The sequence below is a fragment of the Bos grunniens genome, chromosome 22, assembly GCF_055505025.1.
Source record: "Bos grunniens cultivar Pamir isolate PY7600 chromosome 22, Bosgru_T2T1.0, whole genome shotgun sequence".
NCBI classification, from domain to species: Eukaryota; Metazoa; Chordata; class Mammalia; order Artiodactyla; family Bovidae; genus Bos; species Bos grunniens.
Genome location: NC_141186.1, coordinates 48,935,289 through 48,952,905, shown reverse-complemented (window position 1 = coordinate 48,952,905; position 17,617 = coordinate 48,935,289). Strand labels below are relative to the sequence as shown.

The 17,617-nt window shown below is 51.0% G+C and overlaps 1 protein-coding gene across 1 annotated transcript in view; it reads left to right on the top strand.

Moving 5' to 3' along the window:
- Window positions 1–17,617, top strand: part of DNAH1 (dynein axonemal heavy chain 1) — a 90,413-nt gene that overhangs the window by 10,538 nt on the left and 62,258 nt on the right. The window contains exons 4-10 of the mRNA XM_086367542.1: window positions 2,982–3,352; window positions 4,152–4,224; window positions 6,414–6,588; window positions 7,017–7,173; window positions 8,065–8,197; window positions 10,461–10,622; window positions 11,195–11,447. Of these exons, the coding sequence (XP_086223668.1) occupies window positions 3,017–3,352; window positions 4,152–4,224; window positions 6,414–6,588; window positions 7,017–7,173; window positions 8,065–8,197; window positions 10,461–10,622; window positions 11,195–11,447 (1,289 nt within the window). The 5' untranslated portion in view covers window positions 2,982–3,016. The remainder of the gene's footprint in view (window positions 1–2,981; window positions 3,353–4,151; window positions 4,225–6,413; window positions 6,589–7,016; window positions 7,174–8,064; window positions 8,198–10,460; window positions 10,623–11,194; window positions 11,448–17,617) is intronic.

Here is a 17,617-nt window from a genome sequence, read left to right as displayed (position 1 = left end):
AAATCGGCAGAGTGCTGCTGCAGCTGTCTCACAGGGCTTACAGGATCAACTTCCTCCCTACTTTCCCCATTCATTCAGTCGTTCGTGCAATTACTCACCAAATGCTTTCTAGGCACCTGCCATGTGTCAAGCCCATGCTAGTCCCTTGCTAGGTGTTGAGGTTCCAGAGATGAATGCTACTTGAAAATTGTTGCATTTGAGCTTGAGCGGAACCCTAATATGTAAAACAGATAAAGGCGCAGGGTCCTTGTTGGGTGGCTCAGGAGTGGGTGGCTCAGAAGCCCTTGTGCTTAGGCACTCACCTTGCTCAACCTCAGGGCTCCTTGGCACATAGTTTGAGAACCACTGTTGTGAAGCCAAGGACAAGGATGTTTAGGCTAGCCAGAGGCGAAGACCTCAGTTTCTATTATGGTTCTGCCACTTCTTGGCTGTGTGCCTTTTCCGAGTTTCTTAACTTCTATGGACCTTAGTTTCCTTGTTTGTGGATTGGTGATTCTAGTAGTAGCTGTCCCTTGTTCATCTATGTCCATCTAGCCAAGTGCCCGGCAAGTGGTCAGGTCACACAGGGTTGAATGTCTGTGAATCCAACCCGAAGCCTCCTCTGACTCACACCAGCGGGGCTCCCAGGTAATCTTCCTGGAGAAACAGTAACTTGTGTTCACATTCCAGTAGTGCCTTTTGAGCAGGTCACTTACCCTTCCTGAGCCTCGTTTTTCCCACCTCTGAATCTCTAAGAATTGAGAATAGTCTCAGTTCCTACCTCAGAGATTTAAACAAGATAATGTGTGAACTCCATCTAAACTCCCAGTGCCAGTCACCATTCCCAGCGCTGCACCTTTCAGGGCCACCTCGCCCTCCTACCGGCCAGTTCCCTCACACAAATGAGAGGGTGCCCAGCAGAGGCCTTGCTGGAGACCATGTCCTCTCTCTTACCAGCCACACCCATTCCCGTGTGCAGGCTGCTGTCACCTGTGAGGCTGTGACAAGAGGCAGAGGTCTTTCTGTCTGCCTGCCTGCCTGTCTGTCACTGATCCTGTGCACACTGGTGAAGTCTAGGTGTCCAGAGCTGGGTGAGGTTGGAAGGGATCCGTTGATCCTGTGTGGGGCTGAGGGATGGAGGAGAAACAGGATTCTGAGTCTGCACCTCTCTCCCATCTTCCGTCTTGGGACATGCCTGAATGCACGCCCCACTGCCAACCTGCTCAGAGGGAAAAGGCCCCCAGGGGCAGCATGTGCACTCGTCACTGGCTCCTTTTGCCCCCAGCAACACTGCAGCTTCCTGGACGCTTCTGCACCTGTTACGTCCGTCAGTCTTGTAACACAGCAGGAAACAGCCACGCATGGTCAAGCCTATCTGAGAACCAGGGAGACCAGGGAATGGAATGCCTTTGTGTGGGGCCTTGACCTAGCCTCTCGAAGGCATGCTCTTTCTGTTTGGTGATTTTGTTAAAAGATGAAGCAGATACCTGTGGATTTGCAGCCATGATGGGGCCAGTGGGTCCTTTGTCTTCAAGATGCTCTGGGAAGGGCTGGCGACAGTCAGACAGGTGGGCCAGATTCAGTGTCATTTTCAGCACCTGCCCCGGGAGACGTCTGGCCACCAGGGAGTAGATTCAGGGAGCAGAGTTCTGGTGGGACATGCTTGACTGGTGAAAAGCTGATTGGCCTTTGGCCTTGCAGTGCGGGGCTTGCTGCCAGAGCACCATCTGTGCTTCCTGTGCCTTCAAGTGGTCTTGCCAACTCACCACCCCCTTCTTAGAAGCAGACTCCAGCAGCCACAGGATGCTTTGACACTGCTGGGTAGCCTTGCCCCAGACAGTCTGGCTGCCTGCCCCACCCTTCGGGTCAGGCCAGGCAAGATTCCCTTGCCATGAACTAATAGCGGCCTGCACCGGCCAGTCCCACCAGGCTAAAATGAAGATAACGGAGCACCAAACACGCCGCTGAAAGAGAGGCCTGTCCCACCGCTCCTGTGGGCAGCGGGTGGGAAATGGGACTGGGCAGTGGGAGGGGGCCTTATTTGGGCCAGGCCTCTGTTTCTTTTTGTTGAGATGCCCTCCTTTAAATGGACATTTCTATTGAGATAATTGTAGACTGACTGCCTTTTTTTTAAAAAAAGTTTTTTATTGAGTATAGTTTGTTTACAATGTTGTGCCAATCTCTGCTGTACAGCCAAGTGACTCATATACATATAGCCATTTAAAAAAATACTTTTTTCCGTTATGGTTTATCCTAAGGGATTAGATCCACTGGAGAAGAGATAGGCTACCCACTCTGGTATTCTTGTGGTTCCCTTGTAGCTCAGCTGGTAAAGAGTCTGCCTGCAATGCAGGAGACCTGGGTTCAATCCTTGGGTTGGGAAGATCCCCTGGAGATGGGAAAGGCTACCCACTCCAGTATTCTGACCTGGAGAATTCCATGGACTGTATAGTCCGCGGGGTCGCAAGGAGTCGGACACAACTGAGCAACCTTCACTTCACTTTTCCAGGGGATTGGATCTAGTTCCCTGTGCTGTACAGGATTACCTTATTGTCCGTTTATCCTGTAGGCAGTAGTCTGCATCTGCCAACCCCAAACCCCCAGTCCAGCCTTCTCCCTCCACCCCTACGCCCCACCCCTGGCAACCACAAGTCGGATCGTTATGTTTGTGAGTCTGTTTCCGTTTCATAGATAGGTTCATCTGTGCCATGTTTTAGGTTCCACATATAAGTGATATCACATGGTACTTGTCTTTCTCTGTCTGACTTACATCACTTAGTATGATAATCTCTAGGTCTATCCATGTTTCTATAAATGGCATTTTTTTTTTTTTTTTGTGGCTGAGTAATATTCAGGTTAGGAGAGTACTCCCCTCTCTCTTCTCCACACCTGGGGCTGGGGCATGTTGTGGGGTGGCCGACTAGACATCCCTGTACTCTGGTGGCCCTGGGAGCTGAGCTGAGGCTGACCAGGGCCCAGTGGACATCAGTATCTTGTCCTAGGAACTCTGGCTAGGACATCACCCTGAGAAAGCAGCATGGAGCAACCTAACAGAGAAGGCCACAGCCCAGGAAGGGCCTCTCAGGGCCAAGAGTGCAGATGGACCTCTGCGGGCCCTGAGTGTAATCTGAAAGACCTGGAGCGTGACCCGGGGAGGATTCTTCAGGGACCAGATTCTGGGTCACAGAAACTTCCTCCAAGCCCTGACCCTAAGACCCCACCTTTACCTCTGTCCGTGACCCCACCCATGCCCTCAGACTTGGGGCAGCCCCGGAAGTTGCCCCTGACAGGCTCTGACAAGAAGTACCCCCTGATGAAGCAGCGCGGATTCTACTCTGACATCCTCAGCCCCGGAAGCTTGGATAAACTTGGGGTGAGTGTGGCAGCCGTGCCCTTACCAAGCCTGAACCTTCCTTGTGGGTTTCATTTGCCCTTTCTTCCTTTCATCCATCCATCCAGGCGCCTATCAGTCTAGCAGTTTTCTGCCCACCCACCCATCTGCCCATCCATCCCTGGTGACAGCACACGAGGATTGTCATCCATATACCCAGTGTCATGGGGCAGTGGGTTGGTGGGGAAGTATTTCCCCACTCCTGCCCCCAACTCTGGCTGGGGAGGGGGTCATGTACCACTTAGATCTACAAGATAGGTATGAATTTGCTGGGTAGGATGGGGTCTGGAGGGTGTTCCAGGCAGGGGGAACAGAAGGTACAAAGATTGGAGATCCCTGACAGGCCACGGCCCATGTAGAGGAGTAGAGAGATGGAGGGCGGGGGAGGACAGAGAAGGGAAGGGATATAACTAGGGAAGGGTGAAAAGAGCCCCGTGGGTCCCGCACAGCCTTAGGATGCTTTTAGGCAGAGGACCTCTGTCTTGTGGCCCAGCCCCTGGACACACGCCAGGACTGTTCTCAGAGAGAGGAGGGGCCTGTGCATGACCAGAGCAGGGTTGGGCCAGGGTGTCCCAGGTGTCCATCGCTTGTCACCCACTTTGGCCTCTGAATGAGGAATTGTGCAAATTCTTCTCCGTTGATTCTTTCCCATCCCTGTCCCTGTGCGCCTGGAGTGCAGCTTAGTGGACTCAGGGAAGATACTTGGCCTTGGGCGTCCTTCCAGATCCTGCCTGTCCTCAGGATGTTTATGCTCCCTCAAGGCTGTGGGGTTTGGTTTCAGGAAGTGTGCCATGGCCCCTGCACAAACCTGGACCTCCTGTGGCAGGCCGACCTTGACAAGTTCACCCCAGAAGGTCAGTGCCCAGCGAGGCTCTGTGGGTGGGTGCCTTCAAAAGCAGTGCTTCTGGCCTGAGGGAGATTGTCTGCTCTTGGCTGAGGGTCTCAATTTCCTCCACTAGTAAAATGGGGATAATAAGACACAAGGTGCTTTGCAAGGGCCCCGCTCGTGGTGAGTGCTCAGTGAAGCACAGTTGCTTAGTCATTACTCTCGGCAAAGCTGTATATGGCAAGGGTGCCCAGGTGTACTGGGGCTGCTGAGGTCTGGAGCCTCATTTCTCTCAGCCTGGATGGGGCCAGTGGGAAATTGACAGGTATATTTCTTGCCTCCCCTGGAACACGGGCTTGGAGGAGTTCAGGACTGTGTCTGAGCTGTTCTCCAGCTCAGGCCACAGTACCGGAAACAGGGCTTGGAGAAGGAAGGTGCCGGGGAGGTCACTGCTGGGGAGGGGAAGAAGGATGCTCCTCTAAGGCTCCGTGATGAGTTTTGTAAAGTCTGAGACAGGCCTGCAGGGTGCGGGGCAGCCCCCAGTGGCAGAAGGGAGCAGAGGGTGGCTCCAAGAGAGGCAGTGAGCAGGGAGGGGCCCTGAAAGGCAGTGAGGAATTGGGGGGGACCCTCCTGACTGGCCAGCAGGCAGGACACTCCCTTCAATCAGGCCCAGGTCCTCCATGGTCCTGGCTGTCTGCCCTTCCTTTCTACCCCTAGGAGAGGCTTGGCTGTGTGCTGGCACTGTCCAGACTCGCCTTCTTGGGACCCACAGGCCTCTTGCGGGGGTGGTGGTCTGTGACTCCCCAGAGGTGGCAGAGGAAACATCACATGTATGTGCCTCTGTGCAGTGATGTGAGGACGCAGCCTACTGCGGTCAGCAGTTTTACAAGTATCTGTGGCCTAGAGAATGGTTACAGACCACAGATCAAGGGCTGTGGGGGACTGGGAATGGTGCTCCCACCATCCATGGCAGGGGCAGGGATGGGAGAAGGGTTGGTCAGCAGCTTTGTGTCCCCACCCACATGAGGAAGAGCAGCCCAGAAGGGTCAGAGAGTGGTGGCAGTCAGGGCTCTTGGCAGAAGGCTTTGTGGAGGCTGTGGAGGCCTGGGAAGATGCCTAGGGCTCTGGGCCTGCAGGGGCAGGGCCAGGCCCAGAAGCTCAGGATTTTTGGGGTGGAGTGTGTTACGGACCCACAGGCTCAAGAGCAGATGATTAGGAATCTGAAAACTGCCTCTGGTCCAGGGCTTTTTGATAGCGTTGGGTTCCCTCAGAACCCAACAGCTCTGATAAAAGAGCTGACTTCACTGCAGGGGGATGGCCCCTGCTCAGCCTCTGGAAGCTTCCGTAAGCCTGTAGAGTGGGTACACCCAAGGTGGACCCTCTTGCCATGTGGCTACGTCTTGACCCCAGAGATTTGAGGCCCAGGCAGGGGGTTCCTAGGACCTCCCAGGAGAGTAGTTGGGGGCCATCACTAAGCAGTCCAAAGGTCCCCCTCCACCTGGCCCTGGGAAAGGTGGCTCATCCCCCGAAGCTTTTTTCCACACCCCCTCCCCACCTCTCTGGGTTGCCTGAGACTCTCCTTCCCACTTAACATCTTGAGTCCCGGGAAACTGAAATGTCACCCTACCAGTTGGTCTCTCTCCCCAGTGCCCCTGCCCTCAGAACTGGAACGGAAGCCTGTCTGAGGAGGGATGGCCATTTTGTGACTTGGGGACCCCGTGGGGGCAGGGTGGTGGTGCTACCCTCTCCTACAGTGTCGAGGATGCCTTATGTCTGGAAGCGGTCCCAGTGAATGCATGGCATTCAGACCCCGAGATGCTTGGCAGGGCCTGCGGGGTGGGGATGGCAGGAACCCACCTAGACATGCAGGGAGCTACCACTTCATCTTCCTATCCAGCTGTAATCCTGGCGAGTAGTTTGATTCAGCACCTGGCTTGAGCAAAAGCCACTGGCAGCAGGGTCATGGGCAGCATGGAGGAGAACGATCGAGGAGACTAGCTCTGGGCAGGAAGAGCACGACCCAAAACAGGCCTGCCAGAGCCCCTTATCCTCCAGGCTCAGGATCCCCCGGGGCTCCCAGTGTACATCTGGCCTCTCCCTGCCTCAGGCCCACTCTGAACTCCCCCTGCCCCAAAGCCACATGCCTGCTCCCTGCCCAGCATGGTGCTGGGGGTGTCGGGCCCCAGCCTGAGTCCCCACCCCTGCCCCTGCCCGCAGTCAGAACCTTTGAGGTTTCTGAGGACTTCGAGGAGCGCCTGGAGCGCGAGCACATCGGGTCCACCACCAAGCTGCTCACCCAGACTGACTTCCCGCTGCAGGCCTACGAGCCCAAAGTACAGGTGCCCTACATGGTGCTGCCGGGCCAGTGCCCCCGCAAGATTGAGATCGAGAGGTATGGCTGGGTCGGCGGTGGGAGGTGGCATCTGCCCACCACAAGGGGTGACGGATGGTAGGCAGCTAGGTGACCATCCTCATGGCAGAGGTTACCTAGATGGGTCTGTGTTGCAAGTGTTCCAATCAGCTCTTCTAGCCCTTTGGTTTCTTAGTGGAAACACGTTGCTTTCCTTGCTGTGAAATCAAGGAGGGTGGCTCTTAAGTCAATGTGGTGGGACTGCAGGCAGGATGCAAGGGTATTTGGGGCCCTGGAGAGCGGCTCCAGCCATCACACCACTTCCTCATGGGTTCCAGAGAGCATAGGGCCCTGGAGGGGTCCCTGAGCCCCACCTTTACTGCCTCAACTCCATGGGCCCTTGCTGACACCCGAGGGGGCGACTCACCTGAGCTGAGATGTCACGAGCTCCCTCTGTCTCCCTTGGGCAGGAGGAAGCAGCTCTACCTGAGCCTGGACATCGAGCAGCTGCTGGCCAACGAGGGCATTGACTCCGACAAGCTCATGCCCAGGCACCCAGACCCCCACAACCCCCAGACTATTGAGCAGGGTCATGACCCGCTCTTCCCCATCTATCTCCCACTGAAGGTGAGTCCAGCGTCCACGGAGAGTTGATGGTTAGGAGATGGGGGTGCAAGACCCGAGCAGAGGGGTCAAATTCAAAAGGGGGATCCCCTGGCAATGACAAACACTTGTATGTCAAACAGGACATCTGCTCCGCAGGGGGAGTTTCAACATCCTAGGCTGGGGCATGGTGGCGGGGGGGTACCCAGCACCCATGGGATGCTGATTCTCTGCTGCTTCTCTGGGAGACTGGGGAAGCCTTTGTGCATGAGTTCTGGCCCCACCCCCTCCTCAGGCGTCAAGAAGCAGCGCAGAGGGACTGTGGAGTAGCGTTCAGCTCCCTTTGACCACTGCGTCTGGGGTCACTGGGCTGGAGAGAGCTGGAGTAGAGGAGGGCAACTGTGTAGCCTCTTTGGAGTTCTGTGGGGAAATGGAGTCCAGGGAGGAGAAAGAGAGAGCATAGCCTGCTCTGGTTTTCACCCACCTCCCTGCCCTTCTCTCCATGGCCCTGACTGTCTCTTGCCTGGCAGTGTGTCTGGGGAGACAGAGTGGAATCTCGATGCACATTACCCTCCTGACAACCTGAGTCGCCATCATTTCCGAGTCAGGGTGGGCGCTCAGGAAAATCCAAGGACCGCCTCTTGCACTGATCCTGAGCTGGCTGGTCCTGGCCAGTGGAAGAGAGGGCCTGCTCTGAGTCCCCAGTCACCCCTCTGCCTGAACCTCAGGGTAGCTTGTTTGGACAGGGTTTCACGGAGCCCTGTGAGCAGCAGAGGGGGCACTCGGGCCCCTGGTCCCCAGACGTGCATCTGCATCCAGGGAGGAGGCTACCGGGCACCTCTAGCCTCGCATGCTCAGCCCACAGGGGCCGCCAGGATGAGCTGCCTCTGCCCAGCACCTGCTATTTCCTCCTAGGTGTTTGACAATGAGGAGTTTGACTGCCGGACTCCCACTGAGTGGATCAACATGGGCTTGGAGCCAGGGTCTGAGAACAGGAAACCTGTCCCTGGCAAAGCCCTCCTGCCTACCGATGACTTCCTGGGGCACGGTGAGCAGGGCCAGCGGGAGCAGGGAGGACAGGATCTTGGTCTGCACCATGCTGTCCTGGCAGCAACCCAGCCACGGACTCCTTGGCTGTCCTGAGCCTCAACCGTGGGAGGCGGTGGCCCCACATTTTGAGGCCTCCCTCCCAGCTAGGATACAGGCCAGAGGGCTGGCCCCACAGGAGGAAAGGCAGGGGCCAGGGATGCCATGGATTGGTGGGCTGGGGAGGGAACAGCTGTGTCTTAAAGAAAAGTCTTCGATTTATTGGTAATGAAAAATAGGCAGGCTTATTAGACATGTTCAAGTGTGTATAAGGGGCACAATTCCACTCTATCACCCAGAAACTCCTCTGCCCCACCTGTATCTGTGGCCTCTTGGCTTTCACCTCTGCATGGACAGCACACACACTATGACACACTCATATACTTGCTTTCAAACACACACATTCATAAGCCCACTGTCACTCTCACCCACCATCTCTCACACACACGTACACAGTCATACGCACATTTTCACCACACAAACACACATGTCGACAGTCACCCATTCACAATCGCTGTGACACCCACATCCCCACAGTAATGTTGCACACTTTTGCCAGACCTTAAACTTGTCTGTGTCTGTCCCTCCTTTGGCCCCAGATCTGCCCTGGCAGCCTCGGACGCTCTCTCCAGTCCGCTGCTGTCCAGAGCAGAGCCAGGCTGACCTTCCATGGTTCCCGCCCTGGCCTGCATGACTAGTCTACATGTAGGCGTCCTAGGAAGGTCCGGGTCTTGAGATTGAAGGTGGCCATCCCCTTGTGCTGGGCGAGGGCCTCTCTGCTCTCTGCCCCATGCGTGGAGTGGGGAGTGAGCCCAATGGGCCAGCGCCCAGACGGGAGCCAGGACTCTAGGAGCCACGCTGGTTCTCAGACTGCTCTACCTCCAGGGGGCCCACAGCAAGTCCATTGTGCAAGCTGTAAGTTTGCGTTTCAATTTAAAAACGCATTAATGCTGGAATCAATTTCTCTGAACTAGACAAGAAACCCAGAATGATCCCTTTACTTTGGACTTAATTACAAAAATAATTTAACTCAATTGTTCCCAGATCTCTGATTCTTGGTGATAAAAGCGGAAAGTTTGGGGCTGCATTAACCTTAAATGCACCAGGCAGTGGCTTCCCCGAGGTGCTTCTGCCGATTCCGCTTCACACGGCCCGGGCCCTCAGTGGCGGCTCTAATGGGAGGGACAGGTCGGGAGCCTTTCTGCCAGGGGCCTCTGCTTTCTGCTGGGGGCTTCTCGTGACATCTTTCCCTCTAAGTTGAGCCAAGAACAGGTCAGCATTTTCAGGAAGGGAACTAATTAGGACAAGAAGGGAAAAGCCAAACAGAACCAAAGCCGGTGAGGTTTATCACACCTGTCCTCACCTGCCTGGCATCGGTCAGCGGGAGCATTTACTCGGAATTCCGGCCCGGAGAGGATGTGTACACAGTATGACTTCAGGCTCTGTGAGATATGCAGACAGGGTCAGAGAGTGCCGGGGGAAAAGGTGCTATTTTAGGCAGAGATGCTTCTCCAAGGAAAAGCCACTTGAGCAGGGGACGAGCCAGCATCGAGGTGATGTGGGCGAAGACTGTTGCAGATAGAGGGCGCAGCCAGTGCTGAGGCCCTGAGGCAGGAGCCAGCTCTAGATCAGGGGTAGCCAGATGTCCAGTGTGGCTGGAGAGGGATGAGGAAGGGGGGCAGTGGCAGGAGGTGAGCAAAAGGAGTCAAAAATTTCAGGCCAGGGCATGGGTGCATTCTGACCAAACAGACCCCAAGGCCCACTCTGAAGCCATTGCAGGGTAGCTGTCATCTTCTACCCTGCCCTGCTCTGATGGAGGGGCTTGGGGCCTCAGCTGCCACATAAGGCCTCAGGACTTCCCTCAGCCTCGAAAGGGTCCAGTTGGAACATGGTGAGCTTTACACCTAGATCCGCAACCGAATCTGTTTGCTTCGGGCTTTCCTGCCTCCCGGTCCCAGCCCTGCTGGCCTGTGTCTCTCGCTGCCCTGAGGGAGCCATGCAGAGACCAGAGCAGAGAGGCCTGGCCCTCCTGGCTCCTCTTGCCCAGCTCAGCTGGGAGGAGGCAGGGCCCCCACCCTGCTGCAGCCAGAGAAAGGGAGTCAGTGTGGCGGGAGAGAGGCCAGATCAGTGACCACCGAGACCTTTCCTAGCACCCACTGCCCACATGCAGCAGCCTCACTCCACCCCATGGCCGGGAGCACTGATAGACTCCCCTCCTGTTTCAGAGGACCCCAAGAGTCAGAAGCTGAAGTACAAGTGGTGCAGTGTCGGTGTCCTGGACTACGACAAGGAGAACAAGCTGTACCTAGTGCACAAGACGAGTGAGGATGGCTTAGTGCGAGATGAGACGGGGAAGCCTATCCTGAATGGCGGGGTCACGCCTGAAGGTACGAGGTCTCTGCCCCTGCCTCAGGCAGACCCCCAGCTCAGGCCCGGCCTGGCCTGTGACTGAGGCCGGCCCCTGCCCAGGGCATAACCAGCTGAGGTCTGAATCCCCCCTTGCTCTCTTGTCCTGTGGCTGTCTGTCCCCCAACCAGTGAGAATCAGAGGACCCACCACTCAGAGACCCCAGGAAGGGCAGCTGGTCGTTATTTGATATGTCACCTCTGAGCAGCTGGCAATGGTGTTTTCAGTGTCATGTTGAGAAGGAGCCCGAGGCCCATCAATGAGTGATGTCCGCCCTGGCTGTGGCATCCAGGAATGGGCGCTTAAATAGCCCACTCCTTTGAAACCCCTTGTCCATGCCCAGCTTTTCACATTTAACGAAGCACTTTCATATCCAATCATGATCCAACTTGTGATGTGGGCAGTGCAGGGAGCATTGTCATACCCCTTTCACCGATAGGATGGGGTCACTTGCTCAGAGCCCCGTGCATCAGTGGCAGAGCCAGGCCGGAATCTAGTGCTCCTGCCCAGAGGGCCCCACTGGCTGTTCCTTTGTCCCTCCACCCATCCCCAGGAAGGTCACCCCTCCTGATCTGTCAGTACTGGGTGCCAAGGATCCAGCTCCTCTTCTGTGCTGAGGACCCACGTGTGTTCACACGACGTGTGGTCGAGGCCAACGCCCTGCGCAAGAACACAGAGGCGCTGCTGCTGTACAACCTGTACGTGGACTGCATGCCCTCTGAGGGCCAGCGGCTCGTCAGCGAGCAGAGCCTGAACAAGATCAAGCAGTGGGCCATGAGCACGCCTCGGATGCGCAAAGGGCCCGCGTGAGTCCTCCCCACCCAGACCCTTTCCCATACCCAGCAGCACCTCCTCCAGGGAGCTGTCAGTAGGGAGCTAGTGCTGCCCTGTATGTGAGAGGGGTACTCTCCCCGTGCTCATCTGTTTGGGGCTGTCTTGCCCACTATACTATGGACTTCTTGGACCCTGACCAATGCCTTGTTCAGCTCCAGGTCTCTCATTATCAATATGGACTCATGGATTCTTAATTTTATTCCAAGGGTTATAATCTGTTACTACCATTTTTAATTTTCATGCTGAAATTGGCTCAGAGTTGCCCAGTGGGAGCTCTTCAGGCTGCTTCCTGTGTCTTCTTGTTAATGTTTCTGTTATTCTTTGAGCATGTCTTTACTTTCTGGCATAGCAAGAATTTCCAGGGTCATCTTGTACTTTCCCAGACCCAGCCCTGAAATCAACTATTTCTCTAACGGGCCCTGGTTCCTCTTGGTGGGGAATCGCATTTAGAAGACAAAATTTTGGCATTAAGATGTGCTCATTGCTCCTGAGAAATCAAGCTTTGAGGCCCTAGCAGATAGACCTAAGCTATACATATTATTTATTTTACATTATATCATATTATAGTGTTATATTACATTATGTTCCATATAGCCTCCACACATATGTCTAATTATTATATATCTATCTATTGAAATGTCAAAAATCATGAGTTCATATTGATACCTTCACATTTACTTCAAACCACAGGCCTCATTCTTACTTGTGCTTGTTTTTTTATTTCTATTTCTAAAAGAAAATTGGCTTTTATTCTTCATAGTGTATTTACTTATTTGCTCAGACCTAGGATACACAGAAAGTAATTTCAGTTGCTAATCTGTCCTCTTTGGAGGATAAACTCTGATAAGTAATCTTTGATATTTGTTTAGTTTTCTTTTTTCTGTTTAGCCTGGGGGCATACAGTGCAAATGCTAGGTTCAGAAGTTACTTGGTTTAGTTCTCCCCATCCTCCTGAGTGTGATTCATTCATTTAATGAACTATAGCTTGGTCCATTTATTTTATAAATATAAATAAATACATATATGTGTATATATAGAATATAAGCATGATCTAAGTATATGTATATTATATTATAGAATAATGACTCATATATTACATTTTATGTAATACATATGTATTGAATGTATAGAAAATATACACACGTATGTGTGCATTTCTTTTTATATGTAATATATATACCCATATATAAAATATAGTCAGTAGTATATATTACTCAAAAATATATACTCAGAGATTTGTTACTCTTCACCCTCACTCATTCTATCCACATCTCTCATCTTTTCTACTGTGTTCTCACCCATAGGTTACCAAGGTCAGTAGTTTCTGGTTTATCCTTCTTGTATTTCTTTTTGCACAAATGATCAGATGAGATCAGTCGCTCAGTTGTGTCCGACTCTTTGTGACCCCATGAATCGCAGCACTCCAGGCCTCCCTGTCCATCACCGACTCCTGGAGTTCACTGAGACTCACGTCCATTGAGTCAGTGATGCCATCCAGCCATCTCATCCTCTGTCGTCCCCTTCTCCTCTTGCCCCCAATCCCTCCCAGCATCAGAGTCTTTTCCAATGAGTCAACTCTTCGCATGAGGTGGCCAAAGTACTGGAGTTTCAGCTTTAGCATCATTCCTTCCAAAGAAATCCCAGGGCTGATCTCCTTTAGAATGGACTGGTTGGATCTCCTTGTAGTCCAAGGGACTCTCAAGAGTCTTCTCCAACACCACAGTTCAAAAGCATCAATTCTTTGGTGCTCAGCCTTCTTCACAGTCCAACTCTCACATCCATACATGACCACAAGAAAAACCAAAGCCTTGACTAGACAAACCTTTGTTGGCAAGGTAATGTCTCTGCTTTTGAATATGCTATCTAGGTTGATCATAACTTTCCTTCCAAGGAGTAAGCATCTTTTAATTTCATGGCTGCAGTCACCATCTGCAGTGATTTTGGAGCCCAGAAAAATAAAGTCTGACACTGTTTCCACTGTTTCCCCATCTATTTCCCATGTTCTTATCCCCCCTGTTACATGATGAGTAGCACACCATAGATACTCATTTTTATCTTGCCTTTTTCACTTATGATGCATCCTGGGAATCAGTCCTTTTCAGTTCATTCTCTTTTTACAGCTGCATGGTCATCTGTTGTGTGGATGTACCATGTATCATGGTTTATTCAACCATTTGCTAATACATAGGCATTTAGGTCGGAGAAGGCAGTGGCACCCCACTCCAGTACTCTTGCCTGGAAAATCCCATGGACGGAGGAGCCTGGTGGGCTGCAGTCCATGGGGTCGCTAAGTGTTGGACACGACTGAGTGACTTCACTTTCACTTTTCACTTTCATGCATTGGAGAAGGAAATGGCAACCCACTCCAGTGTTCTTGCTTGGAGAATCCCAGGGACGAGGGAGCCTGGTGGGCTGCCGTCTGTGGGATCGCACAGAGTTGGACACGACTGAAGTGACTTAGCAGGCATTTAGGTACTTTCCAGCGTTTTGCAATTACAAACAGTGTTATGAATAAATAATCTTGTGCGTGTGTATATTGATACTGGTGGAGGTATAGCTTTAGTATTCTCCCACACTCCAAGAGTACTGGAGGGGGTTGCCATTCCCTTCTCCAGGGGATCTTCCTGACCAGGGATTGAACCTGGGTCTCCTGCATAGTGGAGTTGCTAGGCAAAAAGACAAGTACTTACTGATCACCAGCCTCTCCTCCATAAGGATTTTGTATGCCCGCCAGCAATGTGTGAGAGTACCTGTTTCCCCACATCCTTGTCAAGAGTGAGCTGCTTATTATACTATTAAATTTTTTTGCCAGTCTGGAAGGTAAGTCTATAAGTAGTACAAGTAAGGCTGAATGTCTTTTGAATCTTTTCATATGATTAAGGGCAATTTTTATATCTTTTTATGACTTGTCCACATTTTATGCTCATTTTTTTTTCTTTTAGTTTTTGCGGTATTTTCCCTCTAATATTAAGAGTTCTTTATATATTAGGGATATTAGTTCTTTAGCTGTGTGATACATGTTGTAAATATTTTCTCCTGGTTTGTCAGTTGTATATTAACTTTGCTTATGGTAATTTTGGGGCTTCCTGGTGGCTCAGATGGAAAAGAATCTGCCTGCAATGCAGGAGACCTGGATTCGATCCCTGGGTTGGGAAGACCCCCTGGAGGAAGGCATGGCAACCCACTCCAGTGTTCTTGCCTGGAGAATCCCCATGGACAGAGAAGCCTGGTGGGCTACAGTCCCTGGGGTCTCAAAGAGTCAGACACAACTGAGCGACTAAGCACAGCACAACACGTGGTAATTTTTGCAGTATAACTTAAAAACATGTAAACAATTTTATTAGCCATTTCTTCTATTACATCTGGATTTTGAATCATAGTTACAGTCTTTCCCTATATTGAGGTTTTCTTCTAGAACTGGTATGGCTTCATGCTTTTGCCTTCTACATCCTTGATTCATCCTTATGAATGGTGTGTGGTATGGATCCAATTTTATCCTTTTCCAAATGACTAGTGTTTATTAAACATTTTTTAACACCCATCAACATTTGTTGAAACCTCTATCTTTGACCTGGTGATTTGGGAGGCCACCTTTATACACTAATTTCCTTGTGTACTTTGGTCTATTTCTGAAGTTTCTGTTCTATTCCATTGTTCTGTGTCTATTCATACACTCGTACTACAGTTTTAATTATAGATATTTTACAGTGTGTTTTAATGTCTTGTCAGGCCATTCCCCCTTTGTATTAATAGCTTTTCCCTTTCAGTGTTTTTCTGGCAATTCTTGCATGTTTGTTTGTTTTAATGAGTTATTTTTTTAAATAGTGGGAAAATATACATAATATAAAATTCACCGTTTTAACCATTTCTAAGTGGCATTTCTCAGTGGCATTAAGTGTGTGCACATTATTATCCTGTTATCACTGCCATCCATCCACAGGATGTTCATTGTCCCACAGTGAAGCTCTGCACCCATTAAACTATAAGACCCCCTTCTCCTCTCACCCAGCCCCTGGCAACCACTGTTCTGCTTTCTGTCTCTATGAATTTGAATTCCTAAGTGCTTCATATGAATCGTGCATTACTTGTCTTTTTGTGACTCCTCCTTTCATTTAACATAATGTCTTCTAGTATCATCCATGTTGTAGCACACACCAGAATTCCCTTCCTTTTTAAGGCTGAGTAATATTCCGTTGTGCATATATAGCACATTTTCTTTGTCTGTTCATCTGTTGATGGACACTTGATTGCGCCTGCCTTTTGGCTCTTAGGAATAATTCTGCTGTGAGCATGGGTGCACAAAGATCTCTTCATGTCCCTACTTTCTGTTCTCCTGAGAAGAAGCGGAGCTCCACTTCTTTTCCAAAAGCGGAATTACTAGATCATATGGCAGTTCTATTTGTTGCTGTTTAGTTTTTGTCTCATTATCATAAATTCGACTCTGTAATTCAGCGACACTTGGAGGGGATAAGGAAAACATAAAACCCAAAAAACTGCAGTGAGAGCACAAAGAATATAGGCTATTATGAGCAGGTGGGAAAAGGAATGGTCCGTGGTTAAGATAAAATACAAGTCAAATTTATTAGAGCTATCCACATGCAGCAATGGCGAGCTTCTCAGCAGCTTGCTTCTGAGCTTCTTGCCAAATTTGGTGCTTGCCAAACCCAAAGCACTCTGTGGTTTTCACAGTAATGGTGCCCTCCTTCACCTTGCAAAAGACCACGTGCTTGCAGCCCAACCACTCAACCTTGGTAGTGTACATGAAAAATGGCACGGTTTATGTGGGTCCAGAATTTGCCATGTACAGGATGCTAGGACCCACTGCTTCAGGGTGATTGTATAGTATAGTGAAGTGGCTCAATCGTGTCCAACTCTTTGCGACCCTGTGGACTGTAGCCTACCAGGCTTCTCCATCTGTGGGATTCTCCAGGCAAGAATACTGGAGTGGGTTCCCATTTCCTTCTCCAGGGGATCTTCCCGACCCAGAGATCAAACCCAGGTCTCCTGCATTGAAGGCAGACGCTTTAACCGCTGAGCCACCAGGGAAGCATCACATTTCTTCTTGTAGTTGACTTGCTGCCCATGCCTCTACAGGATATGAAGTCACCACCCAGGAACATAAATCCTGGAATAATGCTGTGACAGTAGGGACCTTGATAACCAAAATCCTTTCTCCTCAGTGCTCAGAATACTAAAGTTTTCTGCTGTCTTTGGAACTTTGTCTGCATATAGCTCAAAGGAGGCATGGCCAAGGACTCACATTGACAGTGAATGTTGAAGAACACTGTGGGTTGACCATGGTGGGATGGTACAGCGTGGCTCCATGGTCACACCATGGGATGTGGTACAGGGTGGATGTGGTACCACCATGGTGGGGTGGTACAGGGTGGCTCCAGGTGACATCGGTGGTGTTGGCAAAGCCCTGTTTTTATTTTTTTTGAGAAACCACCATCCTGTTTTCCATAGCAATTGCACCTTTTTACATTCCCGCAGCAGGGCACAAGGGATTCAAATTTCTCCATATCCTCACTGACACTTGTTATTTTCTGGGTTTTTTTCTTTATAGTAGCCATTCTACAGGGTGATTTTTATCTGCATTTTCCTAATGCTTACTGCAATGGCACCCCACTCCAGTACTCTTGCCTGGAAAATCCCATGGATGGAGGAGCCTGGTGGGCTGCAGTCCATGGGGTCGCGAAGAGTCAACACGACTGAGGGACTTGACTTTCACCTTTCACTTTCATGCATTGGAGAAGGAAATGGCAACCCACTCCAGTGTTCTTGCCTGGAGAATCCCAGGGACAGGGGAGCCTGGTGGGCTGCCGTCTAGGGGTCACACAGAGTCGGACATGACTGGAGTGACTTAGCAGCAGCAGCAGCAGCAATGCTTAGTGATGTTGAACATCTTTTCATGTGCCTATTGGCTGTTTTGTGTATTCTTATTTGGAGAAATGTGTATTCAAATTCGTTGCTTGTATTTTTGGTTCTTTATGTACTCTGGATATTAATCCCTTATCAGATATGTGATTTGAAGATATTCTCTCCCATTCCATGGGTTGCCTTTTTATTCTGTTGATAGTGTCTTTTGTGTAACTAGGACACAGAGGTTTTCATTTTGGTGAAGCCCAATTTGTCAATTTTT